Source organism: Anomaloglossus baeobatrachus, chromosome 3 (genome assembly GCF_048569485.1).
Source record: "Anomaloglossus baeobatrachus isolate aAnoBae1 chromosome 3, aAnoBae1.hap1, whole genome shotgun sequence".
NCBI classification, from domain to species: Eukaryota; Metazoa; Chordata; class Amphibia; order Anura; family Aromobatidae; genus Anomaloglossus; species Anomaloglossus baeobatrachus.
The window spans coordinates 223,357,507-223,384,278 of record NC_134355.1 but is presented as its reverse complement, the minus strand read 5'-3'; the positions used below and the strand labels follow the sequence as shown (position 1 = coordinate 223,384,278).

Sequence of the window (26,772 nt, the reverse complement as noted above, 5' to 3'; positions counted from 1 at the left end):
GGGGTCTTCCTGGGTATCCTACCATACAGTCCCTATTCATTCAGACGCTGACGGATAGTACGGGTTGACACTGTTGTACCCTCGGACTGCAGGGCAGCTTGAACTTGTTTGGATGTTAGTCGAGGTTCTTTATCCACCATCCGCACAATCTTGTGTTGAAATCTCTCGTCAATTTTTCTTTTCCTTCCACATGTAGGGAGGTTAGCCACAGTGCCATGGGCTTTAAACTTCTTGATAACACTGCGCACCATAGACACAGGAACTTTCAGGTCTTTGGAGATGGACTTGTAGCCTTGAGAATGCTCATGCTTCCTCACAATTTGGATTCTCAAGTCCTCAGACAGTTCTTTGGTCTTCTTTCTTTTCTCCATGCTCAATGTAGTACACACAAGGACACAGGACAGAGGTTGAGTCAACTTTAATCCATGTCAACTGGCTGCAAGTGTGATTTAGTTATTGCCAACACCTGTTAGGTGCCACAGGTATGTTATAGGTGCTGTTAATTACACAAATTAGAGAAGCATCACATGATTTTTCAAACAGTGCCAATACTTTGGTCCACCCCCTTTTTTATGTTTGGTGTGGAATTATATCCAATTTGGCTTTATGACAATTTTTTTTTTTCATTGAAGACAAATTAAATGAAGATAATAATACCAAAGAATTTGTGATTGCAATCATTTTCAGGAAGAAACTGAACATTCTCTGACAGAATTGCAGGGGTGCCAATACTTTTAGCCAGCACTGTACAGCCGTCTCAGTGTATCCTATGTAATGTATACAGCAGCCCCAGTGTGTCTTAAGTGATGTATTCAGCTGTCTCACTGTATCCTATGTGATATATACAGCAGCTCCAGCGTTTCTTATGTGAGGCATATGGCAGTCTTGGTGTATCCTATTTGATGTATACAGCAGAGTCTCAGTGTATCCTATGTAATGTTTACAGCAGTTTAAATGTGTGCTATGTGATGTGTTTATATAGCAGAGTTCAGTGTATCCTATGTGATGTATACATCAGAGTTAGTTTAGCATTTTGTGTTACATTTTCTATATTAGTGATCACGATCTTGAAACCCTTGTGACGATTATAAAACACTCTCTAAATGTGCCGATGCATAATTAGGATTATTATGTAAAGAGGTGTTTGCTTATCTGTCATGGCGGGAATCATGAAAATTATGCATGGACCTTTTTTTTTTGCTCATCAGTTTTTGTTAATGTTTTTGTATTTAATGTGTGGCTCATGACAACTTTTCTTCCAATTCTTCCTCTCTACTAATTGGTCTCCCTCGTACTAAACTGTCCCTTCTTCAAACCATCCTGAATGCAGCTGCCAGGATCTGTCTAACCACTACACTGATGCATTTACCCTGTACTAGCCATTGTACTGGTTGCCAAGAGTTCAGTATAAGCTTATCACTCTCACCCACAAAGTTCTCAATTCTGCATCGCCCTAAATCTCCTCCCTTATCTCGGTCTATCACCCTATTCAAACCCTCTAATGCACTAATAACCTAATACTAGCAGCCTCAATAATCCAAACATCCCACTCCTGTCTCTAAGACTTCTCGCGAGCTGCACCAATTCTCTGGAAGGTGCTGCCCAGGACAATTCAATTAATTCTAATACCCACAGTTTTAAGCATACTCTAAATACAAATTTCTTTAGACTGGCATACCACCTCTTCTCAACTATTATTGTTTTGCCCTCACAAAACGTTCCTCCCAATTTGTTTCCTTGTGACATATGTTTACACATCCTCCATGCACTTAATAGTATTCTTAAGTTGGCAGGTCACTGGTTCATACAGTGTTATTTGAATACCCTATTTGTTATATAGATGGTTGGACTTATAACTATTTACCTTTTGTGCCTCCCTTATTTCATCATGAATTGTAAGCTTGTGAGCAGGACCTTCACTCATGTTGGTATCTGTTGAATTATGTGTTACTCTGTAATGTCTTTATTGTTTGCTCAAATACCCTTTGAATTGTAAAATGCTGTGGAAAATGTTGTCACTATAGAAATAAAAATTATCAATGTGGCTCAGAGGTGCCAAAAGGTTGGGCCCCTGCTATAAGGAATAGAGACCCTGCAAGCTGCACAAGCTCTTTAAGTAATCAGCCACTTTGAAACTGCAGGGTTGCTGGTAACCTAAGCAATAAACTGTACACTATAAAATTAAAAATAGTATCCATTCATGATCAGAGAATATTTTAATAGGAGGTAAATTGCACAGTTGCTTGTTTTCCCAAACACTTTCAATCTAAATCAGAATGTCTTTGGAATGTGTGAAACAAATGAAAGAAAGCCATAATACTCCTTGCAGATGTTTTCCTTGGTGGGATTTGAACTCAGGACTGCAGCAGTGCAAAGCAAAAGTGCAAACCACTAAGCCACTTAAATCAACTGATGAATTGTGGATGTGTGGTTCATGTTTTTTTTTCCAGCTACGCTGCATTTGTCCCGCTCTGGTTTTTTTACTTGAACCAGCACTTCTTCCATTTGGCACAGGTGTTTTAATTATCAAGAGACTGCAAGGAGGGGTTCTGCCTTTTTGCCCTCAGTTCACATACTGGGAGCTTATGGAAGGCGAGTTGTCCAGCTCCTTTCACAGAGTGTTTGTACTGTGTTCGGCCATTCTTGTGGTGGTTTTGTGTCAGTGAAGTGGTGTGGCCTAGAGTCATGGGGACCCAGCCTTGCAGCATGGGTGTTGTGAGGCACCAGGTCACCTGCCCTACTGGTGCACTGGTGCTGCAGCGGTGGTTGGCATGCAGCACTGTACTTTTTAACACTTTAAATACGTTAGGGACCCACTCAGAGGTTCGCCGTGACGTGGCAGTAGGCTTCATGCAGTCTGACCAAATGTTAAACCAAGAACTTCATGTTCAGGTATATAAAAGTTTTGCCTAGCAGCATTAGATTACCTGATGAATATTGGATGTGCAGTTAAAGTCTTTCTCCAGCTATGTTGCGTGGAGAGGACTGTGGAAAAACCAAGCGCAAATAGGGTTTTACCCCAATATGTACGGGGTGGGGAGGGGGGAGTAAGAATACTCACCAAATGTAGTTGTGAAAGTCACAACTACTATACACGCATGTATTGTGGATCCCAGGCAGCAGCCACCAGCAGACGGCAGATCACAGAGAGTAAAGGAGAGAGGTGTTCACTTGCTGCGCCAAAGAGATCACTCCAGCAGATGTTCAGATTAATGTCACTTTATTAATCATATGGGTCAACGCGTTTCCGGAGCCTCTGCCCCCTTCATCAGGACCATCAAAAACAAGAAACATCAAATCTCTATTTGATGTTTCTTGTTTTTGATGGTCCTGATGAAGGGGGCAGAGGCTCCGGAAACGCGTTGACCCATATGATTAATAAAGTGACATTAATCTGAACATCTGCTGGAGTGATCTCTTTGGCGCAGCAAGTGAACACCTCTCTCCTTTACTCTCTGTGATCCAGCTATGTTGCACTGATCTGGTCACCCGCAGTGAAGGTCCATGTTAGAAAATTGCCGCAATGGCCTACCGAGTCATCCAGCAAGTTGAAAATCCGGTTACATACAGTATGTGAGATATCCCACCAGCAATCAACATAGCATATATCAATCCAAATCTGTTATTCTGTAGGGACCGATCGTTAGATAGATTTTCTCTTCAAATATACCCCTACTCTTTTAACCAAGACAACTTTTAGGATATGTTAATATGTCTGCCAAATACACTTTGCTGGATTTGTTGGAGGATTCATCCATCAGCCAATGGGCAGTAGCAGCTGTTTTTCTTCATGCCTATATTGGAGTTTTGCCTGTCAAAACTCTACCATTTGAACATTAACCACTTACCCACACTCCCTCCATAGGTTATCACCCTATTGTGTGCTCTGTTCCTCAAAACTAAATTTCTTCAAATAGACTTTGTTAATGTACTGACACTTTGTTAATGTATTGAGTACTGTCCACACATTCAAGTAGTATGTTCTTAAGGGTCATTTCTACAGTGCCATATCTAGGACAGTTAGAATGAAGTCTACTTCATATTTTAAATAAAAAGGTATTATTTACACTGTATATATCAGGAAAATAGTGATGTGGTTCTATAAAGGAAACGTTAGTGTTAAATTTGAGCATCTCCATCCTATGCTCATTAGTAATCAGTCCTAAACCAAGTTTCTATTTTTTTAAATATTCTTTTTATTGAAATGTTCCAGAATGCTAAAAAGAAAGCTAAAAAAAATTAAACAATCAACAGCTTTACCCAAATCAAAACATAGCAAAGCTAGCCCCATTTCATTGACTATCTCATGGATAAATGTCGATCAACATGGCGCATATAGATTTGGCAATTTTTGCCTACTCTTCTTTTCAGAATTGCTCTGCCAGATTGTGAGGGCTCTGGTGTACAACCCTCTTCAGGTCAACCTACATATTTTCAATTTGATTCCATCCTGGGCTCTGGCTGGGCTATTCCAAAACTTTGACCTATTCTGGTGAAGCAATTATATTGTAAAAGTGGAGGACTACGTGGGGTCATTGCGTACAAAAAAGGAAATTTCAACATCAGCTCTTTACCGGAGTCCTGAATACTTTGTAGAAAAATTGACTGATATTTAGAATCGTACATAATTCCCTGCATCTTTGCTAAAAGTATCATTCTGCCTCTACCATGCTTCACTGTATGTATGGTGTTCTTTTCGTGGCAGCATGTTGGCTTTGTGCCAATCAATTTGAAACAATTGGCAAAAAAGATCAACCTTGGTCTCATGAGACAATAACATATTTTCCCATATGCTTTAGGCAGGCTTGATGTAAATTATAGCAAAATATTGGCTTTGATGTTTTTCTTTGTATGACAAGTCTTTCTCCTTGCCACACTAAATCAGAGGCCAGACATATGAAGAATGTGGGAGATTGTTGTCACATGCAATACAAACTAGTACTTGCCAAAAATTCCTGCAGCTCCTTTAATGTTGCCGTAGGCCTCTTGGTAGGCTAATGGACCATGTCAAGTTCTAGCTAATGTGACTGTTGTACCAAATATAAACCACTTGTTGATGACAGTCTTCACAGTGTTCCATGCTATATCTAATGCCTTGGAAATTATTTTTGTACCTTCTCCTGACTGATAATTTTTAATAATGAGATGCCTTTGCTGTATTGTAAGCTAATTGTTTATCATCCATGACTTTTGATATAATATATAACAAAAAAAAGTTAGGAAAATCATACTAGAACAGCTAAACTTTATATGGAAACTTTAATCAGAATCACTTTAAAACGTAACCTTTGTTTTAATTTTTATTTCATAAATTAATAATACACATCAAAATAAGCAACTTTGTAATTATCATTGTAACGAGGCGAACAACTCTCACTGTGTTGTGGCTGAAAAAGACATGGAGACTGACATTACACAGGATGGTGCTGCCACCTTGTGGACAAGTGCTGAAATTGCTCGAGGGGCGGACGCTGTAAAATCTGATCCCCCTCCCACAGTAACTGGTTGGACAGGAAAAAAGTGCGGGAAAAAAAGACACTGAGCTACTGGAGCTGTACCTGAACAGACCTGCCTTGGACTGCCCTCATCGCTGACGTGTGAGGGATTGCCAGAACTGCTGCAGAGGTGATCCTTGATTCAAGGGACCTCTGGACCATCTCCTTCCTCCATAACAAGAGACTGTAAGTTAGTCCTCTGGCGAGAGGGCTGAAGATTTCCCCATCTCTGCTCCTTGGAGTCGCCGCTGTTTACCCGGAGTCCAGGCCTGGTATGTGGGAGCCCTCCCTCCTTGTGTTTTGGACTGGTAATGTAACCCATAGGGCAAGTCAGGGACAGAATTCTTGTTTATCATTGCTGTTTTTTTGTGTTCTGTGCCGTGTGTCCGAAGTTAGAGACTCGGATAGCAAACCCTGATTGTGTGTGCTGCTAAGCCAGCTGCGTGTGTCATTGAGATGTTTACCAGTAAAGAAATGTACCCTTGCATAAAATCTGAGCGTGGGGATTTTGTTGGCGCAGATTATGGGAACTCAGCCGCGGTCTTACCCGCGGCCACTTCATCTGGCGTAGCCGGCAGGATCTGTGACCAGCAAAATCCCCTTCCGGTGGTAGCTTATAGTCAGACAGCAACTCCAGCGTCTATTGTAAATCAAGTGAGAAAGTTTAATGGACGGAATTACCCTGTACCTGAATGGGCGGAACAACTAAGGATAGTGGGGGAAATGTATAATGTTGATCCTAAGACCTTAGCAGAAATGGCTATGCAGACACTGCAGGGGGAGGCATGGACGACGGTCAGACTGGAGACGGTTAGGGGCCAGCGTACATTAGATGACTTGGTGCGGGTGCTAGAGAACACCTATGGGCCGACCAGATACCTGGGAACACTGCGCTACATGTTCTTCCAGCGTATACAGCTCGAGTGGGAGGACATTCCTCGATATGCGAACGCCCTCCAAGTACTGCTGGAACAAGCCTGCAAAAATGGAGAAAATCTAGCTGGTACATCCTCCCGCGACCTGGTGCTGAGGGACCAATTCGTAATAGGACTGAGAGATCCGTATCTCAACCGCTCATTGCAGGACTTACTCCGGATAAATCTAACCCTTACATTTGCTGAGGTTAAACAAGAAGCCATAGAACGTTCTAGGGGACCTGTTATGGGAACAGAGACTTATACCGCTACTTGCAGATCCATGTACAGTACAAATACTCCGAACAGCGACACGGAGGAACTGAAGCAGATGGTGGCGGATTTACAGAAGCAGGTGCTGCAGCTCACATTAGACCAACAGGCGGATAGGCAAGTGAGACGGCAACCTAGCCGGCCTATGGGAAAGTGCTGGACATGTGGTGACCCCCGTCACAGAGCAAACCGTTGCCCCCAGAACTCCTTCCAACCCGACCCGCAGCCGTTCCATCGAATGGACTCTCAAACACCCCAGCAAGCGGAGTTTCACTAGAAACAGTGGATGGAACCCCAGGCCTATTCACTAGAACCGCCAAGCCGTGCCTCTCAACAGCGGGCACCTTTAAACTAGAAACCCCGGGTGAGGAGGCTCACTCGACCGGGAAGACCACGGAGAAAAAGAGCCAACAAAGGAGCAAGCTTGCATCAAACAGCCCTACACTGAAAGTAATGCTAGAGGGGGTTGCCGTGCAAGGACTAATGGATACTGGATCCCAGGTGTCCACCATCTCAGAACAGTTTTACGAGAAATATCTACAACCACGGGCTGCTTGTGACCCGAGTACCGTCATCAAGATCAAAGCGGCCAATATTCTACCCATTCCAGTAACGGGAGTAGCTTGGATGAGCACCGAAATGTGTGGACAGGACCTCGGGAAGAGGGGGATAATCGTGGTCAAAGAAGGCTTCGGTTCGGAAACGCCCATGATTATTGGGATGAACATCCTGAAAGACCTGGACCTGGTATTGTTTACCAAGCGGGGACCCAAGTACTGGCAGGAAGTTACCACACACGGGGCCACCCGCCGAGCATTCCGAAGAGTGGTTCGGGCCTGCAGCCTACAGCAAATGGCAGAGGAACAACGGCCCATAGCCACTATCACCGTGCCTCGCCACACTAGGATCACCTTACCGGCTGAAAAGGAGACAATTATCTCGCTACCCCTTAGCACCACAAGACCGCTTGAAGGCGTGGAGGTACTGATTGAGCCGCAAACCCCGAGGGAGGGAAAACTGAACCCATTAGTTGCTCGCACTCTGGCTGTCGTGAACAGGGGAAGGATCCCTGTCCGTCTGAGCAATACGGCTAGTGTAGGCGTCGACCTAGAAGCGGGGACACAGCTCGCCAGAGTCTACGCCCTACCTACAGAGGTGAATCCCAGGGGCCCCCTCCAGTTTGCCCCATCGACAGAGGGAGACTGGACAGTGACTGTCTCCGCCATGGCCACCACCACAGATGACACTGAAGCTGGAAAGGAGCTGCTAGAGAAGTGTCAGCTGGATACATCCCAATACTCTAAACAGGAAGTGTCACAGGTGGACAAACTACTACAGGAACACCAGGCGTCCTTTGCCCGGCATGACACCGACTTTGGATGCACCACCAGTACCCAACACGAGATCCCTACGGGTAACGCTTCTCCTATCCGTGAGAGATACCACCCCAGCAATACCAAGAAGTGAAAAGCCTCCTGAATTCCATGCTCCAGGCCGGAGTGGTACGAGAGAGCCAGAGCCCCTGGGCTGCACCGGTGGTAATAGTTAACAAGAAAGACGGATCCCTGAGGTTCTGTGTGGACTACCGCCGCCTGAATGCTTGCACCACCCGGGACTCATACCCTTTGCCGAGGATCGAAGAATCCCTGACGGCTCTGAAGAAAGCCAAGTACTTTTCCTCCCTGGATCTGGCCAGCGGCTATTGGCAGGTACCCATGAGCGAAAAGAACAGAGAAAAGACCGCTTTCATCCTACCCATGGGCCTGTACGAGCTTGACAGGATGCCCTTCGGCCTGAACAAAGCGCAGGGAACTTTCCAGAGGCTGATGGAGCGCTGCTTGGGAGACTTCAATTTCGACTTCACCCTCATCTACCTTGATGACATTGTGGTCTATTCAGCCACGTTCGAAGAACATCTACAGAAGCTGGGCCGCGTGTTCCAGAGGTTAAGGGAACATGGCTTGAAGTTGAAACCCAGCAAGTGCCGTCTTCACAGCAGGAGATCGATTACCTGGGCCACAGGATCTCGGCCGAAGGTGTACAACCATCACCGGAGAAAATATCCGCCATACGGGACTGGCCCCAGCCCACAACTGTCAAGGAGGTCAGGCCTTTCCTGGGACTGGCAGGCTACTACCGTCAGTTCGTCAAGAACTTCGCCCGGCTTGCCGCACCACTGCACGACCTGCTTCGAGGGACCACCAACAGTCCCAGAGGATGCCGCATCAATTGGGGGCCTACCCAAGAAGAGTCCTTCCAAGCTCTAAAGGGTGCCTTGACGTCATCCCCCATCCTGGCATATGCAGATTACACCCTGCCCTTTCAATTACATACTGACGCCAGCCTACAGGGTCTGGGGGCAGTACTCTCACAGGTGCAAGAAGGCAAGGAACGCATTGTAGCCTATGCCAGTAGGTCCCTACATGAAGGTGAAAAGAATCCCACCAATTACAGTTCATTCCGGCTGGAGCTGTTGGCCTTGATGTGGGCAATGACTGAGAAATTTGCCGGATATCTGACGGGGACAGAAGTACTAGTCCTGACGGACAACAACCCTTTGGCCCACTTAGAAAATGCGAAACTTGGGGCTATGGAGCAGCGATGGATGGCTCGGCTCTCCAAGTTTAACTACAAAATTAAATATAGAGCTGGGGCTGAAAATCAGAATGCGGACAGCCTGTCCAGAAGGACATCCCCCTCGCCCACTAAGGACCGGGACAAAGAGCTGGAAGGAGATGAGATGCCTGACTTCGCAAGATTAGCCCGGCAGATGATGGATTGCCGTCAGTATGCTGTGGATGAGGCTGGCACTCCAGTAGGGTCCCCACTGTCCCCACAGGAATGGTGCAGAATCCAGGACCGGAATGCTGAATGTGCCCTACTCAAACAATGGATGAAGCAGCAGCAGAAGCCGTCCTCTGACACGCGGTCACGACTGTCCACCAGTACCCTGACCCTGCTCAGCCAATGGGATCATCTGATTCTGAGGGAAGGAGTGCTATACCGGAGGATCTTCCTATTCCACATGCTGGAGGAGTGCCTACAGGTTGTAGTGCCGGCCCAAATGGCCCGTGAGATGGTGGGAGAAGCACACAAGAGGAACGGCCACTTTGGAATAGACAAGACCTTCCGGTGGGTCCAACAGTCCATCTACTGTCCGGGACTCCGCAAGCTGGTTGAAGATGTCTGCCAAGCCTGTCGCACCTGTGAGCTTTACAAGTCCGCTGAACAGCGTGCACCTGTCCAAACAGTTGAGACATCCCAGCCCCTTGAGCTGTTGATGGTGGACTACCTGTTGATTGGGACGGCGAGTGGTGGCTACCAATACTGTCTGGTTATGGTAGACCATTTCACAAAATTCGCAGTTGCTGTTGCTACCAAAGATCAGACTGCCGAGTCAGCTGCGCGGGCCATCTGTCGACAGTTCATCCAGGTCTGGGTGTCTGGAGAGGTTGCACTCTGATCAGGGGGCTTGTTTTGAAGGTCAAATTATCGAGGAGCTGCATCGGATGTATGGGATCCAGAAGTCCAGAACCACCCCTTACCACCCACAGGGGAATGGTGCGTGTGAGCGCTTTAACCGGACTCTACTCCAGTTGATCCACACCTTAGCCGATGACAAGAAAGACCAATGGCCCCAATTCCTCCCGGATCTAGTGTGGGCCTACAACAATCAAGTCCACTCCGTGACGGGTTTTACCCCACACACCCTTCTCTTTGGCCGCCCAGGAAAAGGGGTCCACAACCTAAACCTGACCAGTCCTGAAAAAAATACCGGCGGTACCTATCCATCCTGGCTACACACTCATCGTCAGAAGATGGAAACTGTATACCGACTGATAGGCCAACAAATCCGGGGCCAGAGACATGCTGACCCGCTCCCCGTACAGGAAGAACCCTTAGAAGTAGGACAGCTAGTCCTGGTTCGTATTAAGAAGCCTCAAGGAAAACTCCTAGCTAAGTGGGAAGCTGAAGTCTATCGGGTAGTTGAGCGCCCCTACCCTGATGGTCAAGTGTACAGAGTCCGGGGCGAAGATAGCGGCAACTGTCGCACCTTGCACCGGAATATGTTGCGCCCCTGCCGATCCCAGCCTGACTCCCTGACCACAGTACCCGGTGAGGACGACACTGCTGACATGACTGACACCATTGACATTACTCAGCATAGTGACCTTGTTGACTCCGGGACTGGTTACCCGCCTGCGCAGACTGGCCCTCCCTTTAGGGAACTGACGGAGGTAGAAAGTGTAACCGGTGATAGAGTGGAGGGAAATCAACCTCTGCGGCGTACTACCCGCACCACTGCCGGGGTTCCTCCTGGGCAGTCTTATAGGGACCAGTATGTATGGCCCACTTCTCAGCCTCCCCCTGCCACAGCCTCAGTCCTCGCTGCCCTGGAACCTGTAAATGTTGACAGGGACTGCCAACCTTTCAGTGGGGGGATATGTAACGAGGCGAACAACTCTCACTGTGTTGTGGCTGAAAAAGACATGGAGACTGACATTACACAGGATGGTGCTGCCACCTTGTGGACAAGTGCTGAAATTGCTCGAGGGGCGGACGCTGTAAAATCTGATCCCCCTCCCACAGGGACTGGTTGGACAGGAAAAAAGTGCGGGAAAAAAAGACACTGAGCTACTGGAGCTGTACCTGAACAGACCTGCCTTGGACTGCCCTCATCGCTGACGTGTGAGGGATTGCCAGAACTGCTGCAGAGGTGATCCTGGATTCAAGGGACCTCTGGACCATCTCCTTCCTCCATAACAAGAGACTGTAAGTTAGTCCTCTGGCGAGAGGGCTGAAGATATCCCCATCTCTGCTCCTTGGAGTCGCCGCTGTTTACCCGGAGTCCAGGCCTGCTACGTGGGAGCCATCCCCCCTTGTGTTTTGGACTGGTAATGTAACCCATAGGGCAAGTCAGGGACAGAATTCTTGTTTATCATTGCTGTTTTTTGTGATCTGTGCCGTGTGTCCGAAGTTAGAGACTCGGATAGCAAACCCTGATTATGTGTGCTGCTAAGCCAGCTGCGTGTGTCATTGAGATGTTTACTAGTAAAGAAATGTACCCTTGCATAAAATCTGAGCGTGGGGATTTTGTTGGCGCAGATTATGGGAACTCAGCCGCGGTCTTACCCGCGGCCACTTCATCATCATAAAAATCCCCTTCTTTATCTGCCAGAATTGATCAGTCATTATCAAAATTCTCAATTCTGAGGTAAAATCTGTATTCAGTGAAGACTTTCCCATTACGGAGAGGAGATGGCAGATATTACTGATGAGATGCCATGACGACAAGAGAAGGGAAGAGCTGGAGGTTGAGCTCCGCCCCTCCTTCTTCTATCTACATAGAATTGAGAATTTTGATAATGACTGATCAATTCTGGCAGAAAAAGAAGCAAATTTGTCTGATAAATTGTATTACAAAGTTTCTTTTGTTCATGTTTACTATTGGTTTATGAAATAAAAATTAAAATGACAATTAGGGTGTGTTCGCACGTTGTGTTTTTTCTTGCATTTTGGTTGCGTTTTAAACTGCACTGTGTCAATGACAAAATGCATGTGTTTTGCTTCCCCAGCAAAGTCTATGAGAAATCAAAATTTCCATCTGCATGTCGCTTTTTTTAGGCAGCGTTTTGTTTGACAAATATTTGTCAAAATCTTTGCCTAAAAAAAAGCAATATGTTCATTCCTTTTGTGTTTTGATCACGTTTTGTCACCCATTGAAATCAAGGAAGTGTGTCAAAACGCAAGCAAAAGTTAGCTGTGCATTTGCACCACGCTTTTGTTGCATTTTGGGTGCATTTTTGTCAACAAAAACACAGGTCACCCACATCTTTCGCTCTCTCTCTGCTGGTGTTATGGACATGATAATGAACTGTTATGAGTATTAAGAATTATATGAAGATATCCAAAAAAAACAGTACTTTAAGATGGCGTTTGAAATATGTACCACACCTATATTCACCAGACAGTCTGGGAATTTCATGTGATAAGTTTATCATGCTGACTTAGGTTAATATAAATGAGGAAACACTATACAGTATACATATATCGCAGAATAAGCTCTTTTACGGTTTACCCAATAGGAAATGTGTTACGTATTCTTGGCTCCTAGCCAACTGATTTCTTTAAATGTATCTTAACTTCCGCAATAAAGTCAGTTATATCTTCTACCTCAATCAGTGTACCATTTCTTACTTGTCTTGTGTGGATGAATAGTATGCTAATGAAAAATGACTCATGATTTGGATGCAGACGGGGTTAAGGTAGATACATAACTTGGATTGCATCACTGGTAGTTTCAGGCTGGGGAGACTCATGTTATTGAGAGCACCCCACCTTAAAAATATCATCCAGCATGTAGGGGGGTTAGGGTTAGGTCCACCCCTGCATTGGTGGTCAGCACACTGATGCTCTATGTATAATGTGTAAAATGTAAGTCAAATGTATAATGTGCATGTGAAGTGTATAAAAAGCCACCAGGTGGCAGTGCTGTAGTGCAACTGTCCAGGCACCTGGGTGGGCAGAGAGAGGGAAATGGGAGGAGAGTAGGTTAGATAAAAGGAAATGATAGAGGGAAAAAAAGAAGGAAAAAAACATGAGAGAGTCCCAGGGAAGATGTAAGAGAAGTAATCCCCACCATGAAGATTCTGATCCTATGGGTCACCCCTGTGGCTGTAACGTGCAGGATCCGGTCCTGATTGATGAACCGCGTCTCCCAAGGGGGGATTTAGTCCTACAGTTGGGGGCTTGGCGTCCGTTTTGTCTGGCTGCAAAAACTCTAAGGGGTACTTTGCACGCTGCGACATCGCTACTGCGATATCGTCGGGGTCAAATCGAAAGTGACACACATCTGGCGCCAGTAACGACGTCGCAATGTGTAAAGCCTAGATGCGCCGATAAATGATCGGAAAAGCATCGAAAATCGGTGATCTGTGTAGTGTCGGTCATTTTCATAATATTGCACCAATAGGAGATACGATGTTGTTCCTCGTTCCTGCGGCAGCACACATCGCTGTGTGTGAAGCCACAGGAGCGAGGAACATCTCCTACCTGCCTCCACCGGCTATGCGGAAGGAAGGAGGTGGGCGGGATGTTTACGTCCTGCTCATCTCCGCCCCTGCGCTTCTATTGGCCGCCTGCCGTGTGACGTCGCTGTGACGCCGTACGACCCGCCCCCTTAGGAAGGAGGCGGTTCGCCAGCCAGAGGGACGTCGCATGGCAGGTAAGTGCTTGTGAAGCTGCCGTAGCGATAATGTTCACTACGGCAGATATCACAAGATATCGCATGTGTGACGGGGGGCGGGTACCATCGCGCTTGGCATCGCTATCATCGGCTAGCGATATCGCAGCGTGCAAAGTACCCCTAAGTACCCCTCACTCATGGAAAGATCAGTGCGCCCTCAGGTAGAAGAGTATGACTGGATGGCCTGGGCACAGATGGAGAGCCCTGTTGGTTGTGGTCCTTCTTACGTGATAGCATCCCCTGTGGGTAGGGTGAATAGGCCCAATGCACTTCATGACCTGGTTCGTGCCAGAGTGATGTGTAGTGATGGAAGGAGAGGCCTAGTGGTGACAGAAAGTGCCCAGGAGTCAGAGATACGGACTGCTGCAAAATTGAATATGAAAGAAGATATGTAAGGAACCCCAAAAGGAAAAATATCGGTACCGGTGAAGTGCGGACCGAGGTGTTGCTGAACGCAAAGGAAAATAAAGTTAATTTGTGTTTGAGAAAAGAGACTGTTACTGGACTTTATTTCCTGTAGATATCAATGTGGTGTCGCCTGCAAATGTGGTGGAGTCCTCTTGTGTGTGGTGCAGCCACAGAGAGGCGAGGGCTGTGCTGTGACCTCTTGTACCCCCTACACGCATGACTACTACTACTGCCTGCCTCGTGCCCTCCACCACAAGCAGCCACCCAAAATTCCTGCATCCATTAGATGCAACAGTCCTGGTACATTACCCGGCTCATCCCGATTGCCCTGGTGCGGTGGCAATCAGGGTAATAAGGAGTTAATGGCAGCCCATAGCTGCCACTAAGTCCTAGATTAGTCATGGCAGGCATCTATGAGACAACATCTATTACTAATCTGTAAGTGAAAGTAAATAACCACAACAGCCAAAAAATCCTTTATTTGAAATAAATTAAAAAGCCCCCTCTTTCACCACTTTAACCCCCAAACACCCCTCCAGGTCCGAAGTAATCCACACGAGGTCTCATGGCGATTCAGCTCTGCTACATCTCTGTCTTATGACAGCGAGCATCATAGAACATGACAGCCAGCTGTGAGTGTAGACCGAGGCGAGCGATCACAATGAAATCGGGTAAACCCATGACATCACAGCTTCGAGCCATGAAGTACGGCGTGTGTCATGGCAGTGACGTCACAGGTTCACCGTTGTGAGGTTTAGTAGCAGTGACGTTACTCAGGTGAGTCCTCCACATACGGTTCACTTCAGACGCGGCCTGATTTGGGGTCACAGGTGGAGGACTCCAGTTATGACCGGAAATCACCTGATTGATGTCACCGCTGATCATGTGGCTCACTTCAGTCACTCGGGTGATTTACTGTCACAGGTAGACTCCAGCTGTGGCTGTGGCTAACCTGAGTGACATCACCACTGATAACGCATCTCATCTCAGTTGTTGCAGGCAGTCATGTTCTATGGCGCTCGCTATGAGCGTCATATTTAGCAGTGCTAGAAGCGTCGTTGGACCGTGTGTGGAGTACGTCGGACCTGGTGGGGTGTCTGAGGGGTTAATAAAGTGGTGAAAGAGAGTGCTTTTTTGTCTTTTATGTCAAATAAAGGATTTTTTGGGAGTTTGTGTTTATGTACTTTCACTTACAGATTAGTGATGGGGGTGTCTCATAGACACCTGCCATCACTAAGCTTGGGCTTAGTAGCTGCTTTGGGCTGCTATTAACTCCTCATTAGCCCGATAGCCACCGCACCAGGGCATCTTATGGATATGCCACTTCTGGGGCATCTGCGGGCTGCTATTGTTAAGCTGGAAAGTGCCAAATGATAATGGCCCTCCCCACCTTAATAATATCAGCCCCCAGCTGTCTGCTGTACCTTGGCTGGTTTTAGAAAAATGAAGGGGACCCCACGTTATTATTTTTTTAAAAAATCAAATAATTAAAAAAGCGCGGGATCCCCTCTATTTTTGATAACCAGCCAAGGTACAGCAGACAGCTGAGGGTTACAGCATGCAGCTGCTGCTGTTCCTGTGATGGATATGAAAAATGGGGGGGCCCCACGTAAATTTTTTAGCCCTCAAAAAATTAAAAAAACAACTGGCCAAGCTACCCATCACTCTATCGAGCTATTCTGCTATTTCCTTCTATGTATTCTGTTCTATCTATTCTATTTTTTCTATCTAATTTTCTATCTATCCATCTTTTCTAGCTATCTATCAAATATCCTATCATATTTTTTTCTCCTTTAAAAAACACACTGTCAAAAACGCTTCCAAAATGCATATGTTTTTAACGCAATTTGTTTTTTGTCAAACGCAGTGTTTACAGTTGTCAAAGTCTGCCAGAGGGTGCATTTTTTTGTGAAACTAATGTGGCGCCCTGGACAAGCCAGGACGTCACAGGTACTGCAACAACACACCCCACACCCCGGTTAGGAACATCAAAGTCAGACACAAATCCTTGTTGCCTCCCTCCAGGGGTTGATGTCCACACCAGGTGGGGCGGAGCCAGGTAGTTGGCTCCTCCCACCAAGGAGTTCACAGTCCTGGAGGCGGGAAAAGGAAGGCAGTCGAGTTTGGAGTGTAGAGAGTGAGAGTCAGGGAAGTGGTAGTGGAGGAACTGACTGGCCGTGTCCGGGTACATGGCCCGGGCACCTGACAGCAAGGTTGGCAGACGATGGTGACCGTCTGCAGGAGGGGCCGATTGACGCACAACCGTAAAGACCGGGGACGGGCGGTGTCCCGCCGGTACCGGATCGGGGAGTGAAGAGAAGCCAGCACCATCCGGCAGGGCCTACGGACCCCGACCAGGCTAGGAGTCGCCGTTAAACCGGTCAAATCCGTCAGCGACGGGAACCTCTGGGGTTTCCCAGCAGTAAAGACCCGACTGAAGGCAACCGTCCAAACCGTGAGGGAGAGAAAGCTACCGCCAGAGCTAGAGCTCCCAGGGCCAGAGCCTGCGGGCAAACAGGGGCTCCCTTAGCCAACCTACCGCTGGGGAGCGGGTTACCGGTGGGAAGCCATCGGGGCCGAGAACATAGTACCGATACAGTTACCGGCAACCTACCGGGAGTGACCGTCGCAGCCGTCTGTGGGACTCGTCCATCCAGCCGTTTGTTTTACCAGAGACGTGTGCGTTACTGGCTGAGTAAGTACCACCGTGCCGTCTGGCACTGCGCTGCCCCGCGACCCTGCACCTGGCCAGGCCCCGCAATCCACCAAACAGATAACAACTCCGGGCCCCGGGACTACCAAAATCCCCCTACCCACGGAGGGGAGAGAAACATCTCAGCTGCTCCCTGCCATCGCTCCCGGGATCCCCGTACAGAGCAGCGGTGGTGCCCCAACCTCACCACACACTGTGGGTGGCATCACAAACCGACATCCCAAACACCAACCAACCACCCCTTCACTCACGGGCGAGGAGCGCCGCTCGAGTCCCCGGATCCGGCCCACCACTCGAGCCACCGAGCAGCAGCAGCGCCGGACCCGAGCGTGGTGAGCACAGCGCCCCGCCACCCGCGACACTAAGAACGAAGAGTGTGCACATACCCTTATGCTATAAATGATGGTAACTGTGTATTGATTATTACTTATCATGTGTTTAAATGTGACTGACTAATTATGAATAAACCTACATACCTAATTATAAGGGGGTGTTAACACTTAGGCAACCACATTATTTTATTTGTTTTATTTCTATTTACTAACTCAAAATAATTTCAGTTTGTTTTTCAATGGATTTGCCCAATATATGGGTGACATTAATGTGGAAAAAGTTCTGATATAATTCTCCTTGGTATGATTTATTTATTTTCATACCAAAATCATTTTAACAGGGGTGTCTAGACTTTTCACATTCAATTGTATTATGGACAGAGACAGACACAGGGAAACATATATGGGTGTGGACACAGATAAATTGTCACACCTATCCCATTTTGACAGATGGAAATGAGGTTGATGGAAAAGGTTTTACAGAGTCTCGGACAAGGGGTAATATCTCAAAAATAACATATTGGGGAGTGAGAAGGACAGCTGAAGTATGTAAATTCTGAAAAACTACAAATGTATTTTCCATTAACTGTTTCAACCTCTATGAAGGAAACTCAATAAATCATTATGTTTTTTTTTTTAAATATATCTATTGCAAGTCCTCTTGCTCTAACCTGATCAAGAAATCAAGGTACTATAATAAACGTGAACCCAATATCTAACAAACCAAATAAGTAGAACATACCTGTTTAGGTCCCATATGATGCATGTTCCATCCATGCTGACACTTATCAGTATACTGAATGGCTTACAAACAAACAGGTTGGTTATTTCTCCAGAATGGCCATAAAATTGTACCTGTGATTCCACTTGAATATCCATTGGCTGCATAAAATAATCATAAGTTTAGAAAAACTAATGAAGAGCAACAAAACAATTTTTCAATAGCTTTTTTATGTTCTGTGCCCATAGATTATTCTTTATGTCATTGCTTCCTCCCAGTTTAGGTGCTTGCAAATGAATTGATTCTTACATTCTATTATAATAGGCTATGCCTGTTTTATTGTGTGTTTTTTGCAATGTATGTGTGGTGCATTCCCTGAATAATTTTCTGGCCTATACGATACACACATTTGTAAGCATGATAGGAACCAAAAGATTTTCCCGGGAAATTGGATAATTAGTGTGTTGATGCTAAGGGAAATCAACCTTAGCCAAGTAGAGCAGAGATATTTCATATAAAGCCCAATTAGTTTTGCACGTCAGTCATATTGAACAGTAATACTGGACAAAAATGCATCTAATACATTAAAAAAAACGCACAATGAGGTGTAGTGATGTGATGCCTAGAGGCTGCTCACCTTGATAGCATCTTGTTGTCAATGTTACACAGTTGAAGCAGTGTTTGAGCAGACAAAAAGCACACAGATTTGCAACTAATAAGTATTTGGTAAGGTAGCCAAAGGAAGGGTGGGTGAAAACCCCACAATTGGTGGTAGGTGGACTCTCACCGTCTAAAATTTTAGATTGTGACCAAGAAGCATTCAGAGTGCATACAGAGAAATTGCAAATGATGTAGCTGATGGTGGTTGGAGGGACAGGGAAGAGAAACCTCTCTAGTGTCTTATATCCCCAGCAGTTTGCTCGAGACTTTCACTTGGATCAGAAACTGTGGTTATTTTGACAAAGATGTCAACACAGAGGTATCATCCGTTCTAACATCAAAAAGTACACTGATAATGTAGTGCCAACATTAAGACAGTAGTTCTGCTTTGTGAAGTTAAACGAGACTTTGACCGTCCGCACTGCCGGCAATCTGCCAGTGGCAGTCAGAGGTCTACTGCACTTAACACAGTCTCTAGAAAGTCATTTTTTATTTTTTTACTCCACTAAGTGACATTGCTGCATAACCACCTGTTTGAGTTTTCAAAGAGGGGGACATATACAGTTGAAACCAGAAGTTTACATACACTATCTAAAACGACACATATGCATGTTTTTCCCACTATCTGACATGAAATCAGAGTAAATTTTTGCCATTTTAGGTCAGTTAGGATTATCAAAAGTATTTATATTTGCTAAATGCCAAAAGGTGAGAGAGAATGTTTGAAGGAATTGTTTTTAATTTCTGCAAAGCCAAAAGTTTACTTATACTAAAGGCTGCTTTACACGCAGCGACAGCGCTAGCGATGTCGCTGGTGAAAGCTCCCGCCCCCGTCGGTTGTGCGTCACGAGCAAATTGCTAAGAGCCGTCACACGTACTTACCTGCCTAGCGACGTCGTTGTGGCCGGCGAACCGCCTCCTTTCTAAGGAGGCGGTCCATGCGGTGTCACAGCGACGTGACACGGTAGCCATCCAATAGAAGCGGAGGGGCGAAGAGCAGCCGAAAGAAAGTGACGCCCACCTCGTTGCCGGAGACCGCAGGTAAGGTGTTGTTGCTCGTTCCTGGGGTGTCACACATAGCAATGTGTGCTGCCTCAGGAACGACGAACAACCTGCATCCTGCAACAGCAATGATATTTGGGATTAGAACGACGTGTCAACGATCAACGATTAGGTGAGTAATTTTGATCGTTAGCGGTCGTTCGTACGTTTCATACACAACGACGTCGCTATCGAGGCCGGATGTGCGTCACAAATTCTGTGACCCCCAACGACATCTCGTTAGCAATGTCGTTGCGTGTAAAGCCCCCTTAAAAGTACTATGCCCTTATACAATATGGGATAGCCCATATGATGATGTCATGTCTTTGGAAGCATCTGATAGGTTTAATGGCAACATCTGAGTTAATTAGAGACACACCTGTTGATGTATTTTAATGCACACCTGAAACACACTGCTTCTTTGTGTAGCATCATGGCAAATTCAAAAGAAATCAGCCAAAATCTCAGGAAGAGAACTGTGAACTTGCACAAGTCTGGTTCATCTTTGGGTGCAATTTCCAGATACTTGAAGGTGCCTCGTTCCTCTGTACAAAGAATTATACACAAGTACAAACAAGATGGGAATGTCCAGCCATTATACCACTAAGGAAGATGGGTTCTGTGTACCAGAGATGAACGTGCATATCAACCCAAGAATAAAAGCAAAAGCAGAAGATGCTGGTAAAAGCTGGTAAGGACTTTGTCGTTATCCACAGAAAAACGAGTACTGTATCAACATGCGCTGAAAGGCCACTCTGACAGGATGAAGCCATTACTCCAAAATAAACATAAAAAAGCCAGACTAATGTTTGCAAATGCACACAGGAACAAAGACCTTAATTTTTGGAGACATGTCCTGTGGTCTGACAAAACTAAAATTGAACTGTTTGGCCATAATGACCATCGTTATGTTTGGAGGAAATAGAGAGAAGTTTAGAAGCTTAAGAACACCATCCCAAATGTAAAACATGGGGGGTGGCAGCATCATCTTGTGGGGTTGTTTTGCTGCAGGAGGAACTGGTGCATTCCACGAAATAAATGGCATCATGAGAAAAAAAGATTATGTGGCAATACTGAAGCAAATATCTCAAGACATCAGCCAAGAACTTAAAGCTTGGGCGGAAATGTGTCTTCCAAATAGACAATGATCGAAGCATACTGCCAAACTGGTTACACAGTGGCTTAAGGATAATAAAGTCAATCCTATTGAAAAGGCCGGTGTGATCAAGGCGACTTACAAATATAGCTCAGTTACACCAGTTCTGTCAGGAGGAATGGGTTCAAATTCCTACGAACTATTGTGAGAAACTTGTGTAAGGATATCCAAAACGTTTGACCCAAGTCATACAGTGTAAGGGTAAGGGTACCAAATACTAATGAAATATATGTAAACTTTTGACTTTGTAGAAAGTAAAAAATCTGCCTTAAAGCAATTTCTCTCTCTCTCATTATTCTGGCATTTGGCAAATATAAATCATTTTGGGAATCCTAATTGATCTAAAACGGAAAAGGTTTATTCTGATTTCATGTCAGATAGTGAGAAAAACATGCATGTCTGTCTTTTTAGATAGTGTATGTAAATTTATGGTTTCAGCTGTATTATGATGTCAGAAAGATAGTTTGTCATATTATATATCATGAAAATGTAGGTATAATCCCATTCACCTATACAATGAGGGCACTGATAAATAGATAATTTGCTACAGATTAAGATAAAGATGATGCTGGATGCATGAAATATACAGTTGTGCTCAAAAGTTTACATAGACCCGGCAGATTTTTTGCTTTCTTTGCCTTTTTTCAAGGAATATGAAAGATAACACAAAATCATTTTTTTTTCACTCATGGTTTATGGTTGGGTGAAGCAATTTATTGTCAAACTACTGAGTTTTCTCTTTTTAAATCATAATGACAACCAAAATCATCCAAATGACCCTGATCAGAAGTTCACATACCCCAATTCTTAATACCGTGTATTGCCCCCTCTAACATCAATGACAGCTTGAAGTCTTTTGTGGTAGTTGTGGATGAGGCTCTTTATTTTCTCATATGGTAAAGCTGCCCATTCTTCTTGGCAAAAAGCCTCCAGCTCCTGTAAATACCTGGGCTTTCTTGCATGAACTGTGAGCTTGCATTCTCCTCAGAGTGGATGAATGATATTGAGATCAGGAGACTGAGATGGCCACTCCAAAACATTTACTTTGTTCTGTTGTAGCCAATGACAGGTCGACTTGGCCTAGTGTTTTGGATCATTGTATTGTTGGAATGTCCAAGTACATCCCATGCGCACCTTCTGGGTTGATGGGTGCAAATTTGACTCCAGTATTTGCTGATAATGTGCTGCATTCATCTTTCCTTCAACTTTGACCAAGGAAGGGAAAGGACAAATTCATAGAATCAACCATTCCAGAGTTACATCGAAAGTAAATAAAATAAATCAAGGTAAGGAAAGGAAGAGAAAAAGACAAACAGAAAGAGAAAGAATGTGAAAGGCGAGAAGGGAAGACGAGATGATGAAGAGAAGAAGAGATAGTATCAGGATGTCGCACTATACCCCACCTCATTTGTACGCCCCATCCTTCGCAAGACACCATTGAGCCAGAACGCCTTGAGTTAGCCAGGTTTGAAATTGTTGTGACTCTCTGAAATCAAGCCACAGGTACCAGGTAGCAAACCATGTCTGATTTGTTTTTGTGTCAAACGCCCTCAACTCCTCTAAGCGTCGCAATGCATCTAATACTTCAACCCAAACTACTCTTTTCAACTCGTATGGTGATCTCCAAAGCCTGGGTATGATCTGTCTCATTGAGACTATGAAATAGAACAACAGGTCTTTACGTATTTTGGAAACTGATCCAGTAAACATGGACAGTAGCGCTATCTCTGGGGAGGGAAACACATCCAAGTATGTAAGATGGTTATATAAGGAGAAAATGTCGCCCCAAAGTTTTCTAATCCCTGGGCAGGACCACCAAACATGCAACATTGATCCCGGAGATCCTCGACATCTCCAACACTCGTCTGTGACCTCCGGGTAGATCTTGTGGAGCTTGTCAGATGTTCTATACCACCTAGATAATATTTTGAAGTTTAGTTCTTGTATCCTATTGGATACTGTTATTTTGTGTGTCAATGTGAATGTTTTAATCCACTGCTCCTCAGAGAAAATAAGACCCAATTCTCTATGCCAATTGTCCACAAATTCGGGTAAGCCCCTTTCTCTACTCTGGAGCGACACGATTTTGTAAATTGTAGATACTGTGTGGGTTGGTATCTCTGTGCTATACATAGCCTTTCAAAATGGGTCATTTCCTCATCAGACTTGGATCCCGGAGCCAAGGAGTCTATATAACTTCGGAGTTGAAGATATAGGAACCAGTGTCCCATTTCTGTCATTCTGTCTCCTAATAAGGAAGTCAGTGGTCTGCAGTTTCACTGTTGGAGGATACAACATCCCTAACATGGGGGATTCCCTTCGTGCATTCTGAAATAAGATTAGGGTGATGTTCATGTAGCCAACAAGAGAACTTGGGGTTACCTACTAAAGGTGTCAGGGGTCCCGGGCTTTTGGTCAGGCCAAATCTCCTATTGATGTTCCGCCATGCACCTATTAATAAGTGAAGGAGTGGAGTCATCTATATGTTCATTAAGTTTTCATGAGAGGATAACCAAAAAATTCCCTGTGCACTGGTCAGGGCCAAGACATGTTCCATTTACACCCATAATTTATTATCTTTATTATGTAGGAGATCTAAAATGCAGTTGCCCACTGCGGCTGAATGATATGCCTTGAAGTCAGGTAACCCCGTCCCCCCCTCCCATGGTGTGCGGGTTAATAATGAGTGCTTCAGACGAGATCTAATACCAAGCCAGACAAAATGATGTATCATCCTTAACTTAAGAAAAAAGGACTCGCCTATATTGCATTGGATGATCTGGAAAAAATAGAGAAATCTAGGCCGGATGTCCATTTTAATCGTATTAGTTCTACCAAACCAAGAGATTGGAAGATTGTGCCAGTTTGTGAGATCCTTTTGTATGGACTTAAGAGATCTGGGAAGTTTAAGTCGTATATGGTTTGGCGATTGGCCGGCATCTTAATCCCTAAGTATTTAATAAAGCTGCTACTCCATCTAAATGGGAAGGAAGGTTTAAGTGCTCTCTCTTCTTCAGATGAGAGCGAGACATTTAATATCTCTGTTTTTTGGAGATTGACCTTGAAGTTTGAGAATTTACCAAAGTCCTCAAATTCCCTCAAGATGGCCGGGAGGCTTATCCTTTGCTGGGTGACGTAAAGCAATAAATCAGCTGCGAACACAGCCATTCTGTGAGACCCGGGCCCCATCCGTATTCCCTTGATAGATGAGTTTCTCCTAATGGCGTTTGATAAAAACTCCATCACTATGATGTATAGGTATGGGGATAGAGGGCACCCCTGCCTGGTGCCGTTTCTAATGTCGAATGGGTTGGACAGACAGGTATTTATGCTCGACTGTGCTCTTGGATTGTGGTATAGAGCCATTATCCAATTCCTCAACCGTGGACGAACCCCTATTTCTTGAAGAGAGGCATCTAGGAAACCCCAATGAACCCTATCGAATGCTTTCTCAGCTTTCTCTACCGTCAATAGGCAAGCAAAAATGTTTTACTGTCTGAGGTCAAAGATATGGTTCTAATGGTGTTTTCCCGCGCATCCCTCCCCGGGACAAATCCTACCTGGTCTGTGTGAATCAGATTTAGGATGTGGGAATGTAGGCATAGTGCAATCATCTTAGAATATAGTTTTAGACCTATATTGATGAGCGATATAGGCCTGTAGTTGGCACATACCAAGGGATCTCTCCCCTGTTTGGGGATAACCGTTATCCGGACCTGGAGTGATTGTTTGGGGAACCAGCATGTTTTAGATATGGAATTGTAAGCTTTCAGCATCAGAGGGCCAAATGCCTCCCCACATATTTTATAAAACCAAGGAATGAAGCCGTCTGGACCTACTTTCCCTACTTTGAGGTTACTAATGGCTTCTTTAAGTTCCAATTCTGTAAAGTCTAACTCCAAGTCCTCAGCTTCCTCCTCTCCCAACATCCCCGGTTTGTTTTCCCATATGTAGTCTCGTATGTCTTGGCAAGATGCTGTGGGATATGATGGCTAGCATGATGGTATGTTATATAATGATGCATAATATGTTTTAAATTCTTCTAGGATATCAGATGTGGAATGGATTTTTGTCCCCATCCTTGTGTTTAGTGTAAGGATCGATGGTTGTGCGTGTCTGGGATATAAGGTCCGAACAAGTAATCTCCCACTCTTGTCCCCAAATTAAAAAAAAATTCTTCCGCAGTCTATCTCTGGAACAAAGAGATTTCTGATCCAAAATGGATATAATTTGGTGACGTAATGTAGAGATCTCTGCTTTAACCCCTTCACGACCGCGGGCAGTAAAATTACGTCCTATTTTAACGTGACTTAACAACCAGGGACGTAACTTTACTGCCTAAAGTTCATTTGATTGCCGTGGCCATAGCAACGGCTTTCAAATTATGTCCCCTGCTGTTTCTTACAGCAGGGGACCTTTGCTTGACCCCATCGACGATCGATGTGATTGGCGGTTCAAATCTGAACCGCCAACCACATCGTTCGCACTAATTTCAGCAAAAATAATGCCTGAATTAGTGCGATACTGTGAGATCCGGCTATGAGATGCTGTAGCAGCTGGAGCATATCATAGGTGGACCTCAAACATGTCGCCCCCCAGCCCCTGCAGCACTGATTGGAGCGATCGTGCTATGACGCGCAATCGCTCCAATCAGTGTGCAGTGGAGCAGTCTGATCTGCAGGTGGCCGCCCTCCCCAGGCCTGTGCTGGTCTGGGGAGCCTCCCCCAACATGTCTGCAGCGTGGACTGGCTGGTAATTGTGGTACCACGCCACTGCTTCTGCTGCCGCTGATGTGACTGCTCCTGCTCCACGTGAGTACTGTGCTCACCTTGCAGCCCGTGCACGCTCCCGTTATGGCCCCTGCGCGCTCCCGTGATGGCCCCTGCCCGTGCCCCCCTGCGATCTGCCCCCCCACACCCCGATCTGCCCCCCAACATCCCGATATGCTCCCCCCGCGATCTGCCTGCCTCCTCTGTGATCTCTATTCTGCTTCCTTCCTTCTTTGCTTCTCCGGTATCCCCCTCTGCTCTCCCTCTTCCCCTCTGCTGTCCCCCCGACGTCCTCTTACCTGCCTTCACCGGGTCGTCCGAGGTCTTCACAGGCCCGATCACATCTGCCTCTATCGCTGGGTCCTTCCTGTGTATTCTGCAGAGCTGCCCAACGTCCTGCCTGCTGCTCCTGTAAAGCTGTCCATCTCGCTTGCCTTCTGTTCCTCCTGCAGTTCTTCTGGTCAGTGATCCTCCTGCTAATCCTCTGGGTACTGTGAGTATAACTTTTTTTTTTCTTTCTGTATCCCATGTCCATTTTTCCACCTCATCCGTCCGTGCGTCCCGCCGAGCGCTAATCAGGGATGCAGATAACATATCTGCATTCGTGGTCTGTTTTCGGCGGGACTTTTTTTTTCCGTATCCCCAACGGTTTTTGTATTGCATCAGTCCGTGTGTCCCGCCGAACGCTGATCAGGGATATACATAACGGATCTGCATCCCTGCTCAATTTTTGGCGTGACTTTTTTTTCCGTATCGCATCAGTCCGTGTGTCCCGCCGAGCGCTGATCAGGGATGCACATAATGTATCTGCATCCCTGCTCAATTTTTGGCGTGACTTTTTTTTTCTCGTATTCCCGACGCTTTTTGTATCGCATCAGTCCGTGCGTCCCACCGAGCACTGATCAGGGATGCACGTAACACATCTGCATCCCTGCTCAATTTTTGGCGTGACTTTTGTTTTTCCGTATACCTGACGCTTTTTGTATTGCATCAGTCCGTGCGTCCCACCGAGCACTGATCAGGGATGCACATAACATATCTGCA

General features: G+C 45.7%; 1 protein-coding gene across 3 annotated transcripts in view; it reads right to left on the bottom strand.

The window, feature by feature from the left end:
- LYST (lysosomal trafficking regulator) overlaps positions 1-26,772 on the bottom strand; it is a 1,763,279-nt gene that overhangs the window by 223,185 nt on the left and 1,513,322 nt on the right. For all 3 annotated transcript variants that reach the window (XM_075339737.1, XM_075339736.1, XM_075339738.1), the window contains exon 48: positions 18,124-18,263. In XM_075339737.1, the coding sequence (XP_075195852.1) occupies positions 18,124-18,263 (140 nt within the window). The remainder of the gene's footprint in view (positions 1-18,123; positions 18,264-26,772) is intronic.